The 24,114-nt window shown below is 48.0% G+C and overlaps 1 protein-coding gene across 1 annotated transcript in view; it reads left to right on the top strand.

Annotated features, from left to right (window-relative positions):
• gabbr2 (gamma-aminobutyric acid (GABA) B receptor, 2) overlaps window positions 1–24,114 on the top strand; it is a 103,352-nt gene that overhangs the window by 10,092 nt on the left and 69,146 nt on the right. The window contains exon 2 of the mRNA XM_029844907.1: window positions 22,091–22,228. Within this exon, the coding sequence (XP_029700767.1) occupies window positions 22,091–22,228 (138 nt within the window). The remainder of the gene's footprint in view (window positions 1–22,090; window positions 22,229–24,114) is intronic.

The following is a 24,114-nucleotide window of genomic DNA, read 5'->3' as shown; positions in this document are numbered from 1 at the left end:
GCTCAGGCGTCCTCCGACGGTCGCGGAGGTAGGGGCCTGCGGAGGATGGGGGGGTTGGGGAAAAGGGGCGCGGGCGCCGGGAGGCCATGTGCCGCTCCTGTCACATGTCTATTTGGCACGGTAGCAGGCGCGTGGCAGGCGGGCGAGAGAAACACCACCCAGCGGGAACTGTGGGGGTTGGGTGAGCGGGAAAGCTGGCGCTTCCTCCCCAGGCTTTGTCAGACGAAGAAGAAAATGAAACTGAGGGATAGATCTGCCACCAACAATTAGGGTAGTAACACGCTCGGTGGGAAATACCTACATCTGAGCCACAAACCGGGCTTGCATCTATAGTATCGTCCCCATACGACAGGGTTTTTAAGCACATGGCGAAAAGGATGTGTAGAAAATACAAGCTTTGTGGCTATGGTGGAGTAAATTAGTCCTCGGGGCTGCGTCACAGTTTGCAGCAGTAGGTGATTATACGGAGGTCCAGTATAATCTGTGCGCCATTATTTTTGGACTTGATTATTCACTCAATCATAACCCGATCTGAGTCACCGCCGCTCAAAGTCCTGCATCCAGGGCGACACCGTAATCACCGCCGCAGTGTTCTCCCTCCACAATGGAACGTGCAAATGTGTCAAAACCATTCAAAGGTCCATTGTTCGCTACAATTTCACAACGCATTACATCCTGTAATTGTAGCTGGCAGAACCCTGGCGCTAACTAAACCACCTAGCCTACTCACTCCCTCACGCTTAAAAACATGTCAGAAATGCCACTGATGTTTATTAAAGTGTCCTTTATGTGGGAAAATCATGCGTGAGGGCTACCTGTTAGCATCTGTCAACACCAAACACCATGTTGAAAGATGCTGTTCAGCATTTAGCTGAAGTGATGAAGCAGTTAAGTTGCTCTTAAAGAGCTGAAATAGTGCTCAAATGCTCTAATATTGGTGGTTTTACCTGAGGAGAGGCAGGAGCTTTGAGAGTAACCCCTGTGCGCACATTTACCATTTTCCCCCAACATTTCCAGGAACGTATTTTAAACCAAGTCAATACACTCGTGTGTGACTTTTGCCAAATCTCAATGTTCCAGGTAATTTATTTAAGTGACCTGGAAGAGTAATAATAACCGGACACAAACTGCACTCGCACCGACCCGATACCAGCCCTGGACCAGTCACTCACTGCAGCTGACACACGAGCGACTGAACCCGTCATCGCCACCCAGGGACCATGCTGCAGAACCACCACGTGCTGAAACGACCCAATTCTCCATGTCTTTGAACCAAAACCTCACACGAAACTATTTCAACAATGAATGATTACGTTAGGATGGTGGTGAATGATGGAATGGTGAACGATTTTTGTCAGTGTTGTGTTTGGAGTCCTGCTCATGCTGCACATATGCTCAAATATGCTGAACTAAGTCGATATCCGCATCACCTGCATCAATGCAGCCACCTGATGCAAAATCTGGGGACTTTTTCATGTTCGTACTTTTACAGACGATGCTGCTGTGTTTCCTAATGGTCAGCTAACACAGAGTAAACAGCCGCTCTGCTTCGATATCTTAGTCCGATCTGTCCCGTGCCCCTGTCCCTCATTAAAAACAGCTGGTGTCGTTTCGGTCAAGAAACGGCCGTGACTCAGATTCGGCAGAGTTACACCGAAAAAAGAGCAGGAAAAGCAGGAAACACAAAAACTCAGGACGAGATTTTATTTCTGATCAGCGGAGGCACTTCCCTTTTCTTACCCATCAGCCTCTCCACCACATCCCTCCATGCCTGCTGTTTGATCCCCAGGGCAAACAACAGTTCACACTCATAATACAACCCCCCCTCCCCATTCCCTCGTTTATTTCTCCCTCCCCATCAGTACCTCTGCCCAACAAAAGCATGGAGACAGCTTCTGTCATGCATGGTTATTGTGCGCCGGAGGACGTTTGTGTTTAAGCCGGGGACCCTGGCGCTGTCAGGTCCCCTGATCTTTGTGTAACAGATTGATAAACCTCAAGAGGAAGCCGCCCGTTTCGGCGCCGCCATCCAAGGGCACTGACACATTTGTCACCCGCTCGTGTGCCGGACTTGTTGCGCTGCTGTTTAATACGCTCGGAACCTATTTAAAGCAAACACTCGCTCAGACAAAAACCCCTCAAAGTGGAAACAATTTGCCGTCCCTCACTCGTCGGTCGGAGCCTGTGAAAAGAGATTTCTTGGGTTTAATCCGACGGAGGCATTAAACCGCAGGGAGTGGGGGGTGGTTGGGAGACGTGTGAGAGTTGGGGCCATCTAATCTGTCGATTTGGCTCAGAGAGATTAAGGGTTATGGTTCAGCGTGAAAACGAGAGCAGCCGGACCAACGAGAGGACGGGAGACAGTGAACGGAGACCAGACACCGGAGGGGGAGGAGGGGGCCCGAGCGTTGCCAGGCTCGGTCTCAAATGTTCCTCTTTTTCGTGGCTCCTGACTTCCTGCTTGATTTAAACCCTCCGAGTGACCGATGTCAGCCGTCTCTTGTCCTGAGTGTCCTCCCACGGCTCCATGAATGACTCCGGAGCGGGGCGGAATTCCTTTGCGTGAACCTACTATGGAAGGATATTCCCAGGATTCTCTCCCCGTTGGATCCGGAGGAACCTGCAGTCGAAGGTCTCCCCCCTCTTCCTTTGACAGCCCTATTTGTCTTGCCTGGTCAAGCCTTTTCATTTGGCTCTCAGCGGCTCATGCTAGCAGCAGCTGTGAGGTTTATTTATAGCAGGGATTCAGAGCTCGTTGCTCGGCCCGGTAAACGCAGCCTCTCCGGCGTTCAGCCCTCACCTCTTTACATCATCCCCCTAATTCTCTTTCTTTGCTTTTCTCTCGACACTCTAATAGGCGTACACAAACACACGAGCACATCTGTACACATGTGTACACACTCTTGCCTGTACCCTGTAGCAATATCTAATTGGGCTTCCCTTCTGTAGAACCTCCTTCACAATACACGCGATGTCAATGGTTCTTCTTGCCTTCACTTGACTCCCCCTTTCATCTAAACCCATGAGTGTGTTTAAAGAACACAGTTGGGCGGCGCACGCGGCTCGCTGGACGGGCAAATCACAGGATGCACGTGGACATGAATAATGGAAATGTGTAATTCTTAAAAAAAATCTTCTATCTCTCTGTGCCTTTTTGAAGACTGGATAATGAGATGTGTATTTTAACCTGCGGGGCGAAGACAGAGGAAGGCTCTAATGAGCCGGGAATGCTACTAAATTGTGTACTTTGTGAGGGTTGTCTCTGTGTGTACATGGGTGGGGCCGGGGAGGGCGGGGGGTGTCGACGATGTTATGTGTGAAATTTGTAGCGGGGCCCCCGCGCTGCACGATGAGGTGTGATCCCAAGTTTGTGCAAGACTCAAGCAATAAATCAAGGAAGAGGACGAGAGATGGGGGAAGCACCTGAACCCAACCGAAGGGACGCACGCACAAACACAAGCAGGGTGCCGTTCCACACCAGTGGCTAAAAAGACAGGGAGCGCAGCTGACACTGGCGAAGAGGACGAGCCGTAGCAGCCAAGCCCGTCCCGGCGCTGCCGCTTGTTTCCTAATGCGCGACTCATTCTGCGAGGCATTTAACATTTAATAGCAGTAATGCATGGCCTCCCACTGGGCCCGGAGACACAGCAGCAGTGGTTTATTCATCAGACCGGAGCGTTAGCTGGGAGAGTCCAAGTTTAGGCCCAGAGCGGGGGGCGCTGGGAAGGCCTTTGAGTGTGCGTTGTCATGGCATGTTTTAAACGGACGCCGTGAGACTGTCCTGACGGCGTTTGGGTAAATCGCTCTAAAGGCGCATTCCGTTTGGGCTTTAGCCGGCTGACTTCATCATGGAGGGCGAAGTAATTCCTCATTAGTGCGATTCTGCAGTGACAACAGCGCGGTATTTACCAGATGTCCATTACTCCGGCTGACGGGAGCACAGATCGGTGGGTGGCCAGTTTGCCCTTGCCACCGGCTCTGCCCGTTCAAACATCCACGAGCGGAGCCATAAATTAGTTGCGATAAAGCCAAAAAAAGTTCACAAACCAACATGCTGGGATGGTCGACGGTCTGTTTGGTAATAAAGTTTGACACCTGTCTGGTGCCTCGGCTTTAGATCTCCACAGTGTTTTAATGGATTTATATTTTTGTGACACCAGAGAGATGGAAGGGATGTCAGATGAGTGGGAGTCAGCCCCCAGAACGGGCTGATTCACCACCAGACTCCCATATGTACACGTGCAAGTCAATGCATGGGCATTGAGTCACCTCGCCGTCTCCTCTGCAAATAGGAAGAAGAGCGCCAAGCTGAAGGATGGATAGTGGGATTTTCCTGTCACTTCTGTGACAATGCATGTAAAGGGGGTTCACTTTTGAAAGTGAGTCATTCAGGTTCTTTCAGATCCCATTACAAGGAGGCGGTTCTGCATGCGGCTAACGCTAGGCAGCTTTTTTCGCGTGCGTTGGTGAAAATCCCGAAGAAGCAGTTTCCTCATTATTGACAACTCCCCAACTGAATTGTGGGACCTTAAATCATTTCGGCGAAGCTGCGATTAGATGGCTTTGGTGTGTTGTTGCGGCGCCAAAGGAAACTGAACGGACCGTTTATTTTGGCTAGTTTTGTCATAGCGTAAATGCCCAGGAGGCAGGCTGCACTAATCCGACATTGAAGAAAAAAACGTGATTGATTATTCCCCATGCAGGAGGGAGCCTCGTGTAGGCCTACTGACTCATACATGCTCATTACAGATCCCTTTTAAGCTCATTCTCTTGATTTTTAGATGTTACATGCGAAGAAAAACATTTACGGACAAATTTGTCTACCTGACCTTTAGTAGAGAGTTGAGCAAAGATTAGCCAGATTAGCTCTTTAATATCTCTGGTCAGCTAAACTGTACAGATGTGCCCAAGGCGAACTCTGCTCTGCACTGCAACCAGCAATGACGACGGTGTGAGAGGGGGAGAAGAGCCAAGAAAACATAATCACCAGTGAACCAGAAATGGAGCTGTTGTGCTGCGTTAGCAGTCATCTGATTGTCTCGCGCTAATGAAATGAATCACATTAGCATAGCAAGCAGGAGCCATTTAAGCACGTACACAAAAAAGCGAGCGTCCTCAGAGTTTATTAAAACTTGGATTTATGCAAAACGGCTAACACGCAATACAAAGTTGGGGCGGAGACAATTACACCGGAGGGCACGAGGGTCTTGCACTGATGTGTAATGGGCAACTTATGAACTAAAACTCAATTTACATCCTCTTATGCGCGTTCATTAGACATGACATCATCAGAACTACACAGAAAGTCAATATTTTTTAATGTCACTCATTAAAAAAAAAATCCAATATTATTATACACACTGTGGGGATGTGTGTTTATATATGATCTGGTTTAGCACAGCATGCCAGGATTAAACTTATCCCACAAACCTCCGAATGGATGACTTACCCTCCACAAAACTACCAGCATCTGCAGTTTCCAACATGTTTGGCCCCAAAACAATCTGCTGCCCTCCGCTGAAAATGAAGCATGTTTAATAAAAAGGTTCATATCGTAGAGGAATGCAACTTTTCTGAATTCTCCAGTAGCCAAAATAGAGTTGTAACAACTTTGCATTCCTTAAATATTTCTGCAGTTTTGCTTTGGTTCGTCAAAAAAATCCGACATAACATGCGATTCATCATTATAATCAGTTTTTCTTCAAGTCCAAGAGCAGCAGGAGTTTCAATGAATCACGGATAACAAACTGGGTTAAATTTAAACCCCTAATATCAACCCAGAAGAAGAGTCAAACACCCGACAGAGCTGGTGAATATCGGGCAGACGGTGGCAGAGGTTTAGGAGGAACATTTTGCTTGAGACATACTGAACTTCCTGTTACAGCCACAGGAAGTTCTCAATCTCGCCCGTATTCCTCGCACAGAGGCAGCGACAGAACGCGATGAGAATAGAAACGGCTTCAAGTTGGTGGCGGCGGCTTATTTTCAATATAAGAAAGAAAGAAAGGAAAAAAATCCCAACAGCGACGGCATCACGCACGAATATCCTCTCCCGAAACGAGGGAGGCAGCGGCTCTCCTGTTGCCATGGCAACGGGCTGCTGCAGGCTGACTGAGCGGGACGTGAGCATCTATGCCATTTCCTCGGCGACCGGCGGCGACGAGCCCCAAAACCACACAGTGGCTTTTTTTTCCCACACGCATGTGTGGAAAGCTCTTACTGGTTTCCAGGACAGTCAGGGGCGCGAACGCTCCTGGGCGACTGACGCACCGTCTCAGGAGCGGTTGCCCTCAATTCTAATCACTGCAGCTGTCTGTAGCGCACATAACAGGGGGGACTTTGGGAACACGGGGAGGGGGGACGGCCTGGTGCTGGTTCGCCATCCTCCTGGCGAGATTCATGGAGAGGAGCCAGAGAAAAATGGAGAGTCATGATCCAGTTCTCTCTGCATTCTTCTCTCCCATGAATCTGCCCACGCGCTGCTTTCCGCCCACATCACCACAGCAGTGATGGAACTTCTCTACCTCCTCCCGTCTTGGTCGCCTTCCCACCCTCTCTTCCCTCTCTTCCCTTCATATGCACCCGTTAGCTTTTCCTTTTGTCATCGAGAAAAGTGTCTCCCTACTCTCACTTCCAGGGAAGGACATTTGAAACGAGCCAACTTCTGATCCGCAGCCGTGGAAATGGGTTTCCACTGGCGTCCTTCTCTCTCTCTCTCTGTTTTCTATATAATGCTTAATGCTGGAGATGGAATAAAACAGTGTGGAATGGCTGCGCGGTTCAGTAAATCCCTGTAATCATCAGGGGCAGGTGAAGAGCGGAGCAGTTCTTATCCAGTCAGGGCCGCGCTCGGGCCCTCATTAAAGGCCTTCTGGACTGACCTGCTTCCCTGGGGCATTGCCTTTCTACAAGAGACAGATCAAACACATAAAAGAAAACCCTACACACACACACGCATGCACGCACACACACACACACACACACACACACACACACTAAAGCTAAAGCATATTTTACTACAGGGTATCACTTGAGCTTTTATTTAACTTCAGCAAGTTCAGCATGTTGAAACATTTGACTTGTGTTTAGATCAGATTCAACAGTTTGGACACACGGTTGGAGGGGGGCGGGCCTTTGGATGGCGTACGTCGCTTGTTGTGACGCCACTCACCTGTGCACTCTCTCTAGTTTTTGAGCGGTGCACATGTCTTGCTGCAGAGATATGCAAATGTTGATGACTCTTTTTTCTCCTTTTATTCAAGTTAATTAGTGACAGTTTCCATATTGTCCCTCGTACGTGTTCTAGTTATTCTCATGCAACTGCGGGTGTGTTTTTGGATCTTTCTTCGACCTGCACACAACCAAGAACTGTTACAACTTAAGAGGTGGTTTTTTATGTCGTGTTGTTACTTTTGGAAACAAGGTAAATGTGATAGTTGTTACATATGCGCTCCATTTTGAACCATAATGCTGGAATGAGATGTTTAAAGGCTTTTTTAGTGAATTCCCATGAACGTCCTTTTGAACTGTATAAGTCTTTCTCTTGTGTGTTTGGAATATCACCTGCAAAGAAAGCTAAAGGTGGGCATGCTGGGTCCACAGACGGTCCTCATTTTTGTTAAAATTCAGAATTAATTTAACTTTGATTATATCAGTCAGTCAGTCAGTCAGTCAGTCAGTCAGTCAGTCAGTCAGTCAGTCAGTCAGTCAATCAATCAATCAATCAATCAATCAATCAATCTTTATCTATATAGCGTCTGTTACAATCAAAATTGTTTCCAGGTGCTTTCCAGAATCCCAGGGCCTGACCCCCAACAAGCAACAGTGGCAAGGAAAAACTCCCCTTTAACAGGAAGAAACCTCGAGCAGGACCAGGCTCTAAATGAGGGGGAACTTTCTGCTGATGGCCGGCTGGATAGAGAGAGAGGAGAAGGAGGGGGGCAGGTAGAGGAGAGACTAGGTAGAGATCATAGAGATACATTAATTATAATAAACTGCTGGTATAAGAGTAGAGTAGAGTAAAGTAGAGTAGAGTAGAGTAGAGTAGAGTAGAGTAGAGTAGAGTAGAGTAGAGTAGAGTAGATAGCCTCTACTATGATCAAGATGAGGTCTAAATGCTTTCCAGAAATCCAGGGTGTGGCCTCCCCAAGCAAGCAATGCTGCTCAGGAAATCCTCCCTTTTAACAGGAGGAAACCTTGAGCAGGACCAGGATTATATGGGAGGACCGTCCTGTGATGGCTGGCTGGGTACTGGGGAGAAGGGGGGCATAGGGAGAAGAGCAGACACATAGAGCATACATACAAATAATGTGTCGATTTTGCCTTAAGGGAACACAAGAGAGGCAAACTTCCAAAAACAAAGCTCCTTGTATCATTAATGCGCTTTGAGGCCCCCGCCACGGCGCCATGACTTGAAGGAGTCTTTTCCTCATGGTTCTTTGGGCCCACTCTTTCTGTGCCATGTCATTGAGGCTGAATTCAGCTGCCCCAAGCTTCCGAACGCATGTTTAAATAGCCACTCTGAAGTCTTCTTAGGAATGAGCGAAGACAGAAGAACCACGACTGTCGGCGGTGGAGCACTGCTGCATCCTGTTGGTCTTTTAGTTTAGTCAATTTGACACAAACTGGATCGACCTAGTTGCAGTGGGGGCAACGAGGTGAAAACCCCTGGGCGGTTGCTGCGCGGGGGTTTACGATTTTTGCACCGCTGCAAATCGCAAAGGCTCCAGCACGTGCATACATTGTCTCCAAGAGTCAGGAAGCAACACAGGGGCAGCAGAACAGCGCGTTCAGGCCCTCAAGGTCTACTTACTTTTGTACTGTTTCTCGCTTTTGTGGCGTGTTGCATGTGAGAGGTTGTCGGTTAGCCGAGAAAATAAGGAGCCACTGGGCATTGTGTAGTCAAGAGGTAAGCAGATGTGCGGTTGCCTGACCGCCTGGTAGCTCAGCCGTGAAAGTTTTGGAGAATCCAACCCAATACGACTACATCAACATCCCCGCAGGTCCGAAACAACACCCAAATTAGACCTTCTCTTGCAAATATGCGGTAGATGGAAACACTTTTTGATTTGTCCCTGCTGTAAACTGTAGGAGTGAGAAGAGGCTGCAGCCAGGGTTGGGGTAATGTTTGTAACTTTTAGGGGGAAAATCACAAGTGTATATGTTATATCCTATAAAAAATAAGCTACCAGTGCACATTGTTACAGAGCAAAATACACTTTATATATATTTCCACACACAAATGCACCCATTTTCTTGTTCTTGGCTATATCATCCAGCAGACAAACCGTATCGGTTGATTTATTCATGAGCTCAGGCTCAATACTGGCTTTAAGGCTGTCTTTAAGGTGAGTCTTTTATAGCTTTTCACTCTGACCACATTTGTGGTCTTCATTAATATTACATCTTGACATCCTGACAGACATGCAGCTCCAGAGGACAGTGGCCAAACAAAGTTTTATACAGCTCCAGAAGTTTCTCGTACGCCTTCTCCTTGACATGGACTGATGGGTAAAAAACCAAAACCAAAAAAAGGCTACCTGTCTAGGGCCAACTATTCCAACTGAGTCGTGAACAGTATTGCCTTTAGATGCTGATCTTGACTTCAGGGACATTATGTATGTTAATTGTGAGCAAACCAGGAAACACTCAGGAAACCCAAACCAGACCTGGCTTGATGTCCCACAGCCACCCGGACGTCTAACTCTAGCCATTCCAAATAAATAACAAAAAAACAAACTAGCTAGACCAGACATCCCTTTGCAGATGAAACTTGTATTCTCGTAGTTGTACTTGTACTTGTACTTGCACGTACACACACACACACACGCACACATACACACAATGTGTTAGATGATGCAGTCACAAAGTCACTGTCGATGACTGTCACCTGCAGTCCCAGGGGCAGCTCAGTGGTCAGAGATTGGAATGTAGCAGAGGAAGACTATTATTGCGATCTACTTAATCAATAATTTACACAGGAACTCAAAAACCAGCGAGAGAGGGAGAAGAAGAAGGAGAATGAGGACACGGAGTTGATGGTATGGCTAACAGATGCCTAAAAGCAGCCAAAGTCTATACCTAAGAAGTGTTAAAAGCATTTTCTTTTTAAATTTCACATATGCAGTAAGCAAAAAAACCTACATGGTATCAAGCGACAGATGGCCATAGTAAAGAACTGCCAGCGGTAACGTTCCCGCAACCGTGTCAGCCGGAGTCTCGACTGTCTCCCTATTGTCCAGAGGTGCACCACAGCTTATCGCACCTGCGTTTGCTGTGTACCTCCCCTTTCAACCCCTCCGACAGCGAGGTCTACCTTCACAGATACCATCGGGAACACGACAATCCAGTTGATTTCAACCAAACACAGCACACGTGTGGCAGATCCCTGCATTTGAACCTCCCCGGCTGATGGAGAAGTCACGAGCGCAGCTGCCAGAGAGGGAATTTCTACCCTATGTTGTGTTTACGTCCCAGCAGAACCACCTTTGATGGGATTAGAATCACTAAAGATGCGCTTTAGCTGGCCTGGGAAGCTGCTAGCAGGGAGAAATGTGCAGGGATTTATGCATTTTTGATGCGGCACGGGGAGGAGTCAAACTCTGAAAAGGCTACATGACCTACTTAGAGAAGCGTATTCAGACGAGTCGTCTTGTCACAAAAAGAGAAATCTTGCACTTTGTTTGTGTGTGTGTGTGTGTGTGTGCCTTTATTCTGTGTGCAAGAGTTGTTTTTCTGTCACTTCTGCACCTGATACCAATATTTGAATTCGAGCTGCGGCGTTGAAAGAACCACGTGGTATTTTTTTAAACATTTTTCCATCCGAAGTTAAGAGGTACTCTGGATGACTATGGACAGGCATGACACACACACACACACACACTGGGAATAATAACATCTTCTCCCTCCGTCCTCTTCTGGGGGAAAAAAATGCAATTTTCTTTGTGATATGTCCTTGTAGACAAATTAATTTTCTTTTGCAGTTTACCTTCTTTCTCTTCCTCTCTTTCGCTCACTCCCCCTCTCTCTTCCCCTCGCCATCACTATGGCAACACACTTTTCTACGTCAGCTCCTTAAATGAGGAGGAATCGTTCGATTGCCGGACCTGTCGCATTCCTGCGCCTCCGTCACCCCGCAGCGTTTTTTTTTCTACATCCTCGTCTTTCCGGTCACCTCAATGCAGGGAAGTCAATGAGCGATTCATTAGAACCGACAGGCTCACAGTCAATGCCTTCAACTGGAGTGTTTATTTGGCCCGGAAATTAGCTATTGTGAGACAAAACGCCGACCACCTGGTCAGGCTCTGGTGTGTGCGCATGTCCCCGTGTGTGGTGCACTTGTAGCCCGGTGATTGATGATTGTTTACGGACACCACTGCTGGCATGGCCCCAGCCTATTTGCATATGCATGGCTTGATGAATCCAATGCAGGATGTGCTGGTGTTTGTGTGCGTGTGTTTGTATTTAATACTTATTGAGTATTTTTGTGAAGTGGGGACATTTTGGCTGGTCCTCACAAGTTTGAAGGCCTGTTAGAGGGTTAAGACGTGGGTGTAGGCTAGGGGTAGGGGTAGGGCGCTTGTTGTGATGGATAGGGTTATTATAGGGAGATGGGTAGTTTATTATGTCCCTGAATGTCCCTACAAAGACAGATATAAAAAGATGTACATGTGTGTGTATTGGTCAAATTGGACCTCTCAATATGGAGACTAGTTTTATTTTTTATAAGCAAAAAGTAGGTAGTGAAATGAATATTCCGAATGTGAGCGAAAAAAGGAGACATGCCTCTGTTTTTAATTCCACTTGAATGTCATTTTCATTTATCCTCCACCGCTGTTCCGTACTCCTCTGCGCTCTCCTGTCAGTGACTATTTAATCAGTTTGCAGTTAATGATTGATAAGCACACTTGCTCGGCCTGTAAAGGCAAGCCACCCTTTCAGACCCTACTTTGAAAGGGAAGGGAGTCTGTGATTAGGACGGTAATTGAATTCAACAGAAAACCAAAATGATAACACAGAGAGGATCTGTTCTGATGCGACGCTCGCAGCCATGACCTGTAATAACCCCCAGGGGAGGGGGAGGTTGGACAGAGGGGATCCTTGTATCGCAGATTGAGAGAATGAGAGTGAGAGAATATCAAGAAAGGTGCAGAGCCGGAGAGGTGCTAGGTTGTAAAATCAGAGCCAGAATTAAGCAGGATTCCTTTGATGTTGTTCTTTGGTGTTTGTGGACAGAAGAACGCAGGGTGTCTGCTCGTTTTTGACCTTTCAGACAAGAATCATTGTCAAGATCAGCATCTTTTATAAGTGTCCAGATGATCATTTATCTATCAGGAGGTCGCAAAAACTCCGTTTGGAGGTCGTCACACTGGTGATCCGAAGGTCCAGTAGAGACAATGGCATTGTCACGGCATCCTCACAATTAAAAAGGCTGCAGCACCTCAGTGGTGCAAATACCGGTGCTTAATATGAGCTTTTGCTTCAGAAATCAGGGCGTGGTAGCTCAGTCTGTAGGGGGCTGGGTTGAGAAGTGGAGCTTGGGAGGTGTTCTGGTCATAGGGGTATGGTACCAGGACACATTCAGAGCACCGGTATCGAACCCCCAAATGTTCACAAATGGCCCTGCGATGAGCTGCCAACTCATTCAGTGGTGGACCCCGCCTTCGCCCTTACACAGTGGTGATAGAATGAAAATAAAAATGTTTGGGTTGTAGAGATGTCACTCATCATTTAATGGTTTCATGATGTTCAGATCTTCCATAGCATCACATTCAAATGTCTCTGATCACCTTTAAGACCAGGTGTGCTGACACTTGCGGCACAATGACAGAATCACCATAGTTCCCACTGTGATTACACTTTGGTCTACCTGACCCTGTCTCTAGTTTGTTCCGGCCGCTGTCGGACCTCGTCAAAAGCACCACAACCTGTAATAGGCTTAATGCACCGTCTGCCCGCCACAGATTGCTAATATATGCTCAATGTGTTCACTGCGATTTTCAAGCCGCCGGCCAATTCTGGCTAATCTCCGCTACGTGAGGGATGCGAAGCGCGTGTTAACTCGTGGGCTTTTGCGCGTGAGCATTTGGGGGGAGATTTACGTGTGTGTAAACAGAGCGAACAGGGCTTGTCACTGCCGCAGAGACATCCAGCGTGATTTATTCCAGCGGCCATCTGAGCTGTGAACGTGATGGATGAATAACAAGAGCCACCATCCAGGGCGAGAGGGAGACAGAGGACAGTCATTGTGACATTGTGGGGGTTTAAAGGCCAATCTGACCCACGAGGAGTCCCTGGGTCCTGCATTTTATTTTATTTTTCTTGTTGTTTTGTGTTGCAGGTTTAGATTAGGAAGGTACAACAGGGGATGGAGGAAAAACAGAACTTCATTATTCTTTTCTACTCTCGATTGTACTTCAGCCGCTCTCAATCAGTGCACACTCCTCTGTATACACCAGGGCCCTCTGTCTAAATGTTACCACAGAGAAAATACTGCTGCATGCTCCAGCCTCGCTCTTCTCTTCCACACTTCCCTCCAACCTGACGCATCTTTTTGGGCATTCTGGAGGTTAACCAGGAGGGCAGTGGGCAACATCCATCCCCAGCAGAGCTCTCCCCTAGCAAGTGCCTTCTGGAAGAGTTCTCACTTTTTAAAGAATACGGTTTATTTATGGTCCGTTTGACCTTAACTGACAGGCAAAACCAACCAAATGAACCCAAGAGAGTTCTCCTTATTAAGCTGATATAGCGTAGCCCAGGACCCCCTAATGAAGATAAATAACATTGGTCTCAAGTTTCCCTTGCCCGGATGCAGGTCACCGGGGCCCCCTCCTGGAGCCAGGCCTGGGAGTGGGGCACGTTGGCGAGCGCCTGGTGGCCGGACCTCTGCCCATGGAGTCCGGCCGAGTCACAGCCCGAAGAGGCAACATGGGACCCCCTTCCCGTGGGCTCACCACCTGCAGGAGGGGCCAAGGGGGTCGGGTGCATTGTGTTTTGGGTAGCGGCCGAAGGCAGGGACCTTGGCGGTCTGATCCCCGACTGCATAAACTGGCTCTAAGGACATGGAATGTCACCTCTCTGGTGGGAAAGGAGCCCGAGTTGGTGTGCGAGGTTGAGACTAGATATAGTTGGCCTCACCTCGACGCACAGCAAGAGCTCTGGAAACAGTCTTCTCAAGAGGGGTTGGACCAATGTTCCCTCTAATTTTTCATGTGTCTGAGCAGACACACAAGCTCCCTGAGCACACTGAGGACCACTGTGAGCAACATCAGATGGGTACGCTGTGGCCACACACCAGTATCACGCTTGTTCAAAACCTTGGATCATAGCAAGTTACATGGCTTATTAAAAGAATCAAATGACAGCAGCACATAAAATGAAAAAGACAAAAATCTTGTTGTTCATGAGATGTGTACTATGTTATATGTGAGAGTCCTGCTTTAACCATAGGAAGAGTCACTCAGTTTCACTGCTTGTTCTTCTATTTGCACATAGTCCGACAACCATTCCATCTTAAAAGAACCGCATTTCTTTTTTACTTTGGCTTGATGAGTGGATGTGCCTCTGTTTGTTCGTTTCGCCATGATAAGGGATTAGCATTTGCGTCTCTTAACTCCGCTGCACTGTTGTTAGCTAGCTAATGTGCATGGCGAGTAAAGGCAGGGCACATACGCAAACATTGTCAATGCTGATTGGCTGCGTAGCGTAAGCGAACTGTATCGGATTATTGGCTGGACACCTGTCGCTCATTGAGTGCGAAATGGTACAGAAAACAATATTACTGGTCTAATTAACTAGATTATATCAGTTCTAAAATTAGATATTAATTAATACGTTTCTGTTGAATTTTATTTTGTGCGCTGCATAGATTTTCTTGTGCGCTGAGTATGTGCAAGCAGTGCGCGATTGCGCAAGCGCGCAGCTTAGAGGGAACATTGGGTTGGACTCTCTACCACTCTGGAGTTGCCGATGGTGAGAGGCGGTGGGCAGGGGTGGCAATTCTTGTTGCTCCCCAGCTCAGTGCCTGTACAGTGGGACCTCTACTTAAGAACGTCTCTACATGTGAATTTTTCAGGTTACGAATCGTCTCAACGGGAAAATATTTCCTCTTGTTACGAAGGAAATTTCAGGATACGAAGGTCAAAAATATGCTACCGCTGCTACTCGCAGCTCGCAGAGTTTAGCGAACACAAACTTGCTTGTAGCTGCTCTGCCATTGGCTATCGCCTAGCATTTTTCTGTCATCCCATTGACTAGGAGGGACGTCAATCTGTACAAGTTTATGTGTATCCCAACGTCGCCTTCGTTTCACTTTTATTTATTGTGGGTGTTTGTATGTTTGTCCATTAGATGGCGGTGTTACCACAAGTGTTAACGTTCAGTGCTAGTAATGATGGCTAATGTAAGACTAGCCTGTAATAAAGTTCATTTTGTTCCTGGAGAAGCCTTGCACTAAATTCCTACATTTATTGTGCAGTAATCTAATTGTAACATGTTTTGATGCATTTTTATGAGTTATAAAAAAAATTATGTCCGAATTTGTGGGGGCTTGGAATGGATTAGGGCATTTACATGGAAAACACGTCTCTACTTACGTAATTTTCAGGTTACGAAGCAACTTCTGGAACGAATTAAATTCGTAAGTAGAGGCCCCACTGTATATTGGAGTTTCCCCCAGTGGATGAGAGAGTAGCCTCCCTTTGCCTTCGGGTGGGGGGACGGATCTTGGGACTCCCTCGTTCTCCTGGGTGACTTCAATGCTCACGTTGGCAATGACAGTGTGACCTGGAGAGGTGTGATTGGGAAGAGAGGCCCCCCTGATCTGAACTTGAGTGGTGTTTTGTTATTGGACTTCTGTGCTTGTCTCAGATTGTCCATAACAAATACCTTGTTCAGGCATAAAGGTGTCCACATGTGCACTTGGCACCAGGACGCCTTAGGCCGCAGATCGATGATCGACTTTGTGGTTGTGTCATCGGATTTGCGGCCGCATGTTCTGGACACTCGGGTGAATAGAGCAGCGGAGCTGTCAACTGATCACCACCTGGTGGTGAGTTGGCTCCGATGGTGGGGAAGGATGCCGGACAGACCCGGCCGACCCAAACGTATTGTGAGGGTCTGCTGGGAACGCCTGGCAGAGTCTCCTGTCAGAAGGAGCTTGAACTCACACCTCCGGAAGAGTTTTGACCATGTCCCGGGGGAGGCGGGGGACATTGAGTCCGAGTGGATCATGTTCCGTGTCTCCATTGTTGAAGCGGCTGACCAGTGCTGTGGCCGCAAGGTGAGGGATGCCGTCAGACTGAAGAAAGAGTCGTATCGGGCCTTACTGGCCCGTGGGACTCCTGAGGCAGCAGATAGGTACCGGCAGGCCAAGCGGAGTGCAGCTACGGCTGTTGCCGAGGCAAAGACCCAGGCATTGGAAGAGTTCGGTGAGGCCATGGAGAACGACCTTCGGACGGCCTCGAAAAGGTTCTGGACCACCATCAGGCGTCTGAGGAGGGGAAAGCAATGCACTGTCAGCACTGTGTATAGTGGTGATGGTGTGCTGCTGACCTCAACTCGGGATGTTGTGGATCGGTGGAAGGAATACTTCAAGGACCTCCTCAATCCCACCAACGCGCCTTCCAGTGAGGAAGTAGGGCCTGGGGACCTGGGGATAGGCTCTCATATCTCCGGGGCTGAAGTTGCCGAGGTAGTCAGAAAATTCCTCGGTGGCAAGGCCCCGGGGGTGGATAAGATCCGCCCAGAGTTCCTTAAGGCTCTGGATGTTGTAGGGCTGTCGTGGTTGACTCAACTCTGCAACATCGCGTAGACATCGGGGGCGGTGCCGCTGGATTGGCAGACCGGGGTGGTAGTCCCTCTATTTAAGAAGGGGGACCGGAGGGTGTGTTCCAACTATAGGGGGATCACACTCCTCAGCCTCCCTGGTAAGGTCTATTCAGGGGTACTGGAGAGGAGGGTCCGCCGGATAGTCGAACCTCGGATTCAGGAGGAGCAATGTGGTTTTTGTCCTGGGTGTGAAACAGTGGACCAGCTCTACACCCTCAGCAGGGTCTTCGAGGGTGCATGGGAGTTTGCCCAACTAGTCCACATGTGTTTTGTGGACTTGAAGAAGGCATTCGACCGTGTCCTTTGGGGGGTCCTGTGGGGGGTCCTCCGAGAGTATGGGGTGTCGGGCCCGCTAATACTGGCCGTCCGCTCCCGGTATGATTGGTGTCAGAGTTTGGTCCGCATTGCTGGCAGTAAGTCGAACTCGTTTCCGGTGAGGGTTGGTCTCCGCCAGGGCTGCCCTTTGTCACCGATTCTGTTCATAATTTTTATGGAAAGAATTTCTAGGTGCCGTCATGGTGTTGAGGAGGTCCGGTTTGGTGACCTCAGGATTGGGTCTCTGCTTTTTGCAGATGATGTGGTCCTGTTGGCGTCATTGGCCCGTGACCTCCAACTATCACTGGATCGGTTCGCCGCCGCATGTGAAGCGGCTGGGATGAAAATCAGCACCTCTAAATCCGAGGCCATGGTTCCCAACCGGAAAAAGGTGGAGTGCCTTCTCCGGTCAAGGAGGAGATCCTGCCCCAAGTGGAGGAGTTCAAGTACCTCGGGGTCTTGTTCACGAGTGAGGGGAGAATGCAGCAGGAGATCGACAGGCAGATTGGTGTGGACTCTGCACCGGTCCGTAGTGGTGAAGAGAGAGCCGAGTCAAAAGGCGAAGCTCTCGATTTACCAGTCGATTTTCGTTGCTACCCTCACCTATGGTCATGAGCTTTGGGTAATGACAGAAAGAACAAGATCACGGGTACAAGCGGCCAAAATGAGCTTCCTCCGTAGGGTGGCTGGGCTCTCCCTTAGAGATAGGGTGAGAAGCTCTGCCATCTGGAAGGAGCTCGGAGTAGAGCCGCTGCTCCTCCGTGTTGAGAGGAGCCAGATGAGGTGGCTTGGGCATCTAGTTAGGATGCCCCCCTGGACGCCTCCCTGGTGAGGTGTTAGGGCATGTCCCTCCGGTAGGAGACCCCTGGGAAGACCCAGGACACGTTGGAGAGACTGTGTCTCTCGACTGGTCTGGAAACGCCTGGGGATCCCTCTGGATGAGCTGGAAGAGGTAGCTGGGGAGAGGGAAGTCTGGGCTTCTCTTCTTAGGCTGCTGCCCCCGTGACCCGACCCCGGATAAGCGGTAGAGGATAGATGGCATGGGAAAAAAATACATGGATCTCTGGATCCGACCTATTGGCCCTTCTGTCATTGCTACATTTTGCTGCTTCTGGCTCATGTTTTTCTTTCCTGGTGCAGAGTCAGAGAAGTTATTTGATCTTGAGAGGATGGACGCGTCTCCCCTTTAAATGCTAAATGACGACGGGGTCATAGATGTACGGCATGAGGGGGAGGCAGGGAGAGGTCGGGGGCTTCTGTGCACGGGATGGATGGAGGGGGACTGTGTCAGCGGTGCGAGGCCACTTCACAGCACCCTACGAATGAACCCAGCAACCCTAACCCTTTGCTCCAGCTTTATACGGAGCAACACATCATCTCATAGAGAATCCGCACGCACTCTGAAGAGATAGCTGTGTGTGTGTGTGTGTGTGTGTGTGTGTGTATGTGTGAGGTGGGGAGGTGCAGTAATTTACCATTATATGAGGGACAGGTGCAGCCGCCTCTGTTTACAGCGTTAACAAGGTATTTCATCATGGTTACCTGTAGCCCGGCGCTGTGATCACCTCTTGTTACAGTCACACACATGCACACACAGCACTGGCCTGGACACACAGACAAACCACCCCCCTCCAAAAAAAAAACCTTAACAGTTTTCACGCAGGCAGGCTTATGTGATAAAATTATACTTATTCATTTACTATCACATTCTGCCTTTGTTTGTATAAAAAAAAGACCTTAACGGACATTTATTGCCAAAATAGGTGTTCATATTATGCCCTCAGGAAAAGGGACCAACACTGCATGGGGACAGTCACAGTATGTATGTAAGGAATGCAGATAATGTCACGGCCACAGTCTCCACGCATGATTTAGCATCATGCGTGATACAACAGAGTACAATAAGAACAGGCTAATGTCTGAGAGTGATTACATAGTAAACAGAAGATCCATCCCAGGCGCTTTGTGTGAAGGTCAGGTCAAAGGTTGAGAGGGACGCATTGAGAAGCTCCAGAGATAAGTTCTTCCTTGTCCAGCTGTCCCATAAGTAATATCTGCTGAATGGTGACAGTGAATCCATGCTCCGAAATGTCAAGATTATTAAGGGAGATATATGTTTTTACCAAGTGTCTGTAAATATACTGCCATGAGGACCGGCCAACATTTCCTAATTTTCCCCAAAAGTCCTCTCTTGGCAGGTGAAATGTGCATACTGGTCCTCGCTAGCATGTACAAGAGCACACACACGCACGCCTCGCTTGGCTAAATAGATTACTGCCATTGATCTGATCCCGAATGGCTTCCAAATGCCTTGAATTAGATTTAAGACAGAGAAACTGTAGTATTTCTTTTGAGTGAAGTCCAAGCTAAGTGCTACTGGACTTTGTAGCCCTTTCAGAAAAAGCTCTGAAATTTCTTGAAAAAGTATATTTTAAATGATGGAGCATTGTGGAGCTGTGGGGCACTATAATGGAGCTGTGGCGTGCTCCACTGTGGCCATTATGTACGTGTGACCTTGTTGCTGCACATATTCAGAGCTGAAATAGTTCAGTTGGGAGAGCGTTAGACTGAAGGTCTAGAGGTTCAATCTCAGGTTTTGGCAGCATGTTTGGGTGCCACAGTGGCTCAGTCTGTATCAGAATGAGCTGGGGACGTTTGAGTCCTGGTTACGGACAAAACATGATATTTTCAGCGCTTTGCCGAGATGCCCGTGGATTTCACATTCGGAAATTAGCACAATTGCTCCATCTGGGGCCTTTCTGTGAGCAAAATGAATGTTCTGAGTAATTTTCGGGACAGGAAATGAGGTGAGAGGTTTGTCTGTCCTGTAACATGTCCAAGATGTCTCCGTAACTGCTGGGATAGCCAGCAAATGTATGGATGCGTAGGGCGGGAACATTTGAATCATTTTATCAATAGGAGTGTCCTTATAAGCCTTTAACTTTGGATCCTAGATGTTCAGCTTCAACCCAGAAGGGAGCTCAGATCAGGCCAGAATGGGGGCTGATCAAATCCAATCACACACAATCCCCAGAGAGACAAAGAAGCGTTTATTTAACCACCTTGGCTATCGTCATTGCTGCTATTATCGGAGGTGATTATTAAAGATGACAATAGAGTTGATTATACTCACCACGACTCGGTTACCAAGTAACAGCCCAACCAAGCACCTTGTTATAGGATCGTCTCTTACACCTGCTGAAGTGGGGACCCCCAATGTGCCTAATCACATCTTTCTCCACAAACCTTATCTGTCTGACACCAGCCACCCCCCCCCCCCCGACCCCCACTGATACCAGCTAGGGTTAAATTATTGTTGATGGCCTTCAGTCAAATATGACTTACGTGCTTAAAATAACGGAGCAGACATAACAAAGAGCGCAGGTGTGTGCAGCTCCACACTGCAACCATGACACAGGCAGAGCTCTTAGGGGGGTTACTGGCCGATCTCAACCTACAGTCATACACGTCCACTTAGAGGTCTTGTTCCTGCCCGATTCGATTTTCAGTTTTTCAATCCGCGCAGCCGTTTGGCAGCACATCTCAGTACGCCGCCGGCTTACGGCTAACAAGGTCAAGTAATTCCGCAGCAGAGATGGACTGCGTAAGAAGACACACACTCACACACTCAATCCTACCTGCCATTCAGTCGGGACCAGTGGACCAGTGTTTGATGGTGTTGCTGGGGGGAGAATCGGTGATTCAGGGGAGAATCGGTGATTCATGAAAAAACCAAAAACAAATCAACAGGAAACATGCAGCGATCAATTTGACCCAAATCGGAGATTTCTTTTTCTTTTTTTCCCGTCTCTCATTTCTCTGTCCAGCGGTTGCTATGGCGATGTGAAATAGCTGCACCATCGTTGGATGAGGGAGGGAGAGAGGGAGGGTTCTGTGAGTTCTGCAGCATGTCAGATACGGCGGTTCACACCTGGCACCACAATTTCAATAAATAACGGAGAAATGAATGAACTGGTGATTACTGAGAGATTGTTTCTGTCAGGGCATCGGTGAACAAAATCAAAGTAATCTTTAATGTAGTAAATGAATTAAAGGGATCAGACATAAACAATTCTTAATAATCCGGCAATAGCAGATCAACATACACGCAACGTAGCTACTGCAGTGGTTCAGAAAAAATGCTCTTCTCTTCCTCCCGGCAATTCTGATTGAAAACTGCTGCGGACTTTCCATGATTTCAGCCACCTGTTGGACTCAGAAAGCGGCGGCGCCTCAATGAGGGACTGCAGAGATCTCGGCATTGATCTGGAAAACTGTGTTAGCGGTTTGACTGAGTCGGGAAAATCACTCAGAGCCCCTCTGACACAGCTACAGGCCCTGAGATCAATGGTGTAAACGGCCCGGAGTCGATGGCCTCCCGCCTCGGACGGAACACCTCAGATCTTTACCGAGGGGGCGGAGCCTGCTGGAAGGTCACCTGACACAGAAAGACAGGGACTGACAGAGGGAGGGAGTGCTGAACCGACAAATGCTCACATGGGATGGACTATCAACCCATCCAGGGGTATACCCTGCCTTTGTCCACACGTGCGCCTTACCAATGACGCCAAAAAGGGGTAAAGCAGGAGGCAAGAGACAAACGAAGAGCAACTGCAAGGCCAACAGAAACACGAAGTTCCAGAAGGACTGAATCTCCACTGTGCCATATTATTAACTGCAAAAGCAGTTAATAATAAGACGGTGACCTGAAGAAGGCGATCAAGGCTGAAACATCCAAGAGACACCAAACCTTTGTATTCATGCACAGACGCAGCAAATATGAGGATATTTTGAGAAAACCAGAAATAACCTCCCCAAAGAGACCAAAATAAAATCTTCCGCGATTAGAACTCAGGATTAGTGTCCTAAAACTGAACTTTGCGAGTGTTTAAGTGCCGCTCTGTTCTTGTGCCTGTCTCTCTGATCCCGGCTCTCTTCTCATCTACAGTGTGACAACGCCAAGGGGCTGAGGGCCTTCTTCGACGCCATATGCTACGGTCCCAAACACCTGATGATCTTTGGTGGCGTCTGCCCCTCCGTGACCTCCATCATCGCAGAGTCCCTGGAGGGCTGGAATCTGGTGCAGGTAGGATTAAGGCTGGCTGTGGGTTGTGAGGCATTTCTAATGGTCACAGGGGTTCTTTAATAATCTATGTAATAGTCTCCCAGTTGGACATTAACATGCAAGAAAAATGCATTTCAATCAAGCTCTTTTGGTTATGCATGAGGAAACACATGTTGTGTCAAAGGTTATGATGTCTAAGGTCTTTTTAAAAGGACGTTTTTCATGTAGCCACGGCTGAACTGTGGGTTTGATCGCTAATTATCTACATGAGTTATGCTGAATTATTCTCCTGCATATCTTGATTCAGCTGCCGTGTTTCTACTGAGCAGCTGTCAGTGTTGCCGCCGAACTACTGGTGGTCTGAGTCACCACTGCTCGCCATTTCTTTCACTAGCTTCCATTTTCCAACAGCACAGCAAAAGTCGGTCAGAACAGATAGCGAGCGATGCTTTTACTCGGAAGAGATGAGACAATTCGGGGGGGGTGTCGGTTTTGAATGCAATGCCACGTTGTCCCTGCTGTCAGTTTGCGTCGCTTTGTGCTGCCGTTTTGGCTCGACGTATTCAGTCGTAAATGAAGTGTCTGGTGGGGTGACGGGTAAGAAGAATAGCTGCGTGTTTGTGGTTTAGCAGCGTGTTTTTGTGCATGGGCTTTCCTCCGTGTATCAGAGTGTTTGGCTTTGATTGCCCGAGAGAAGAGCAAAGGCAAACTTGGGCTCTTCAGAACACTCATCATGGTACAGCGTGTTCCCAAGAGCACTTAAACACCCTTGTCTTTTGCTTCAAAGGCTGATACCAACAAATCCTTTCCTGATATCAAATATTACGCTGTACACACACACACACACATCCTCATAATCCTACCATTGTGGTAGCATACCTCAACCATGTCTCAACCATCAAACGGTCCTTTGAAGTTGTGGGGACCAGCTATAATGGCCCCAGTTTGCAAAAATGTCCTCACTTTGCTGGTAGAATGAATATTTTGGTCCTCAATATGTAGCAAACACATGGACACACACTGACACAGACACAACAGACCAGACAAGAAGATTTAATCAGGAATTCGTAGCTCTTTGTGGTAACTAGAAAAAGCTCACCTGTGCATCCAAACGAATGTCTGAAAGGTTCCCAAAGTAACAAGCCCCGATGAACTAATATAGCATTTCCGTCTAAATTGGCAGACTTAATTGTTTGCCACCTTATTGGTGTTTCCCTCCATGGAAGTTAATATTTAATATAAAGTTAATACTGCTGTATTCAAACACAGGGGAGCAAGAGGTCTTTTACAGTGTTGCCATGGAAACAGTGCACTCCTGCAGTCATCACTTGAACTCCAGCCCTTTGGCTTTATTAAACAGAACTTTAAAAGTTCCGTTTTGAAGGGACTGACCACACTGTGCATGACTTGTTTCCGCTCTAAAGTTGCAGTTTTACAACAGATCATGTGCACCTAAAGGATCTTTTAGGATGAGTCGTGAATCATGACACACAACCTGAAACAATTGCCCTTGCTTGGAACCAGAGGGATCATAAATCTCTGTCCCCCACCATGACAGATCTGCAGACCCGAATTGCTTCTAGCATTGACAACAAAATCCTTTAATCCATATTACATTGATTTTGTCCCGAGTCTGACAGAATTTGCCATACAGCACAAGCATCTACAGGAAAGGACATCAAATTCCAAAGACATCCATGTGTTACCTCTGTGAATGTGCGTGAGGTTGTACAGTAACGCAGCGTCCTCAACAGATGGTTTAAAGAGAGTGTTCACACATGCTGACAGGTTTCCAGTAAAACTGGCATATTCATGCTTCTGTAAGAATATCATAGAACAGTGGTTCCCAAACTTTTTTTCTCAAGCCCCCCTTTGATGTTATAAGGACATTGTAAGCCCCCCACCCA

This window comes from Takifugu rubripes, chromosome 12 (genome assembly GCF_901000725.2).
Source record: "Takifugu rubripes chromosome 12, fTakRub1.2, whole genome shotgun sequence".
Lineage (NCBI taxonomy): Eukaryota > Metazoa > Chordata > Actinopteri > Tetraodontiformes > Tetraodontidae > Takifugu > Takifugu rubripes.
Note: the sequence above shows the minus strand (reverse complement) of the source record. Positions and strands in the feature narration are given on the sequence as shown.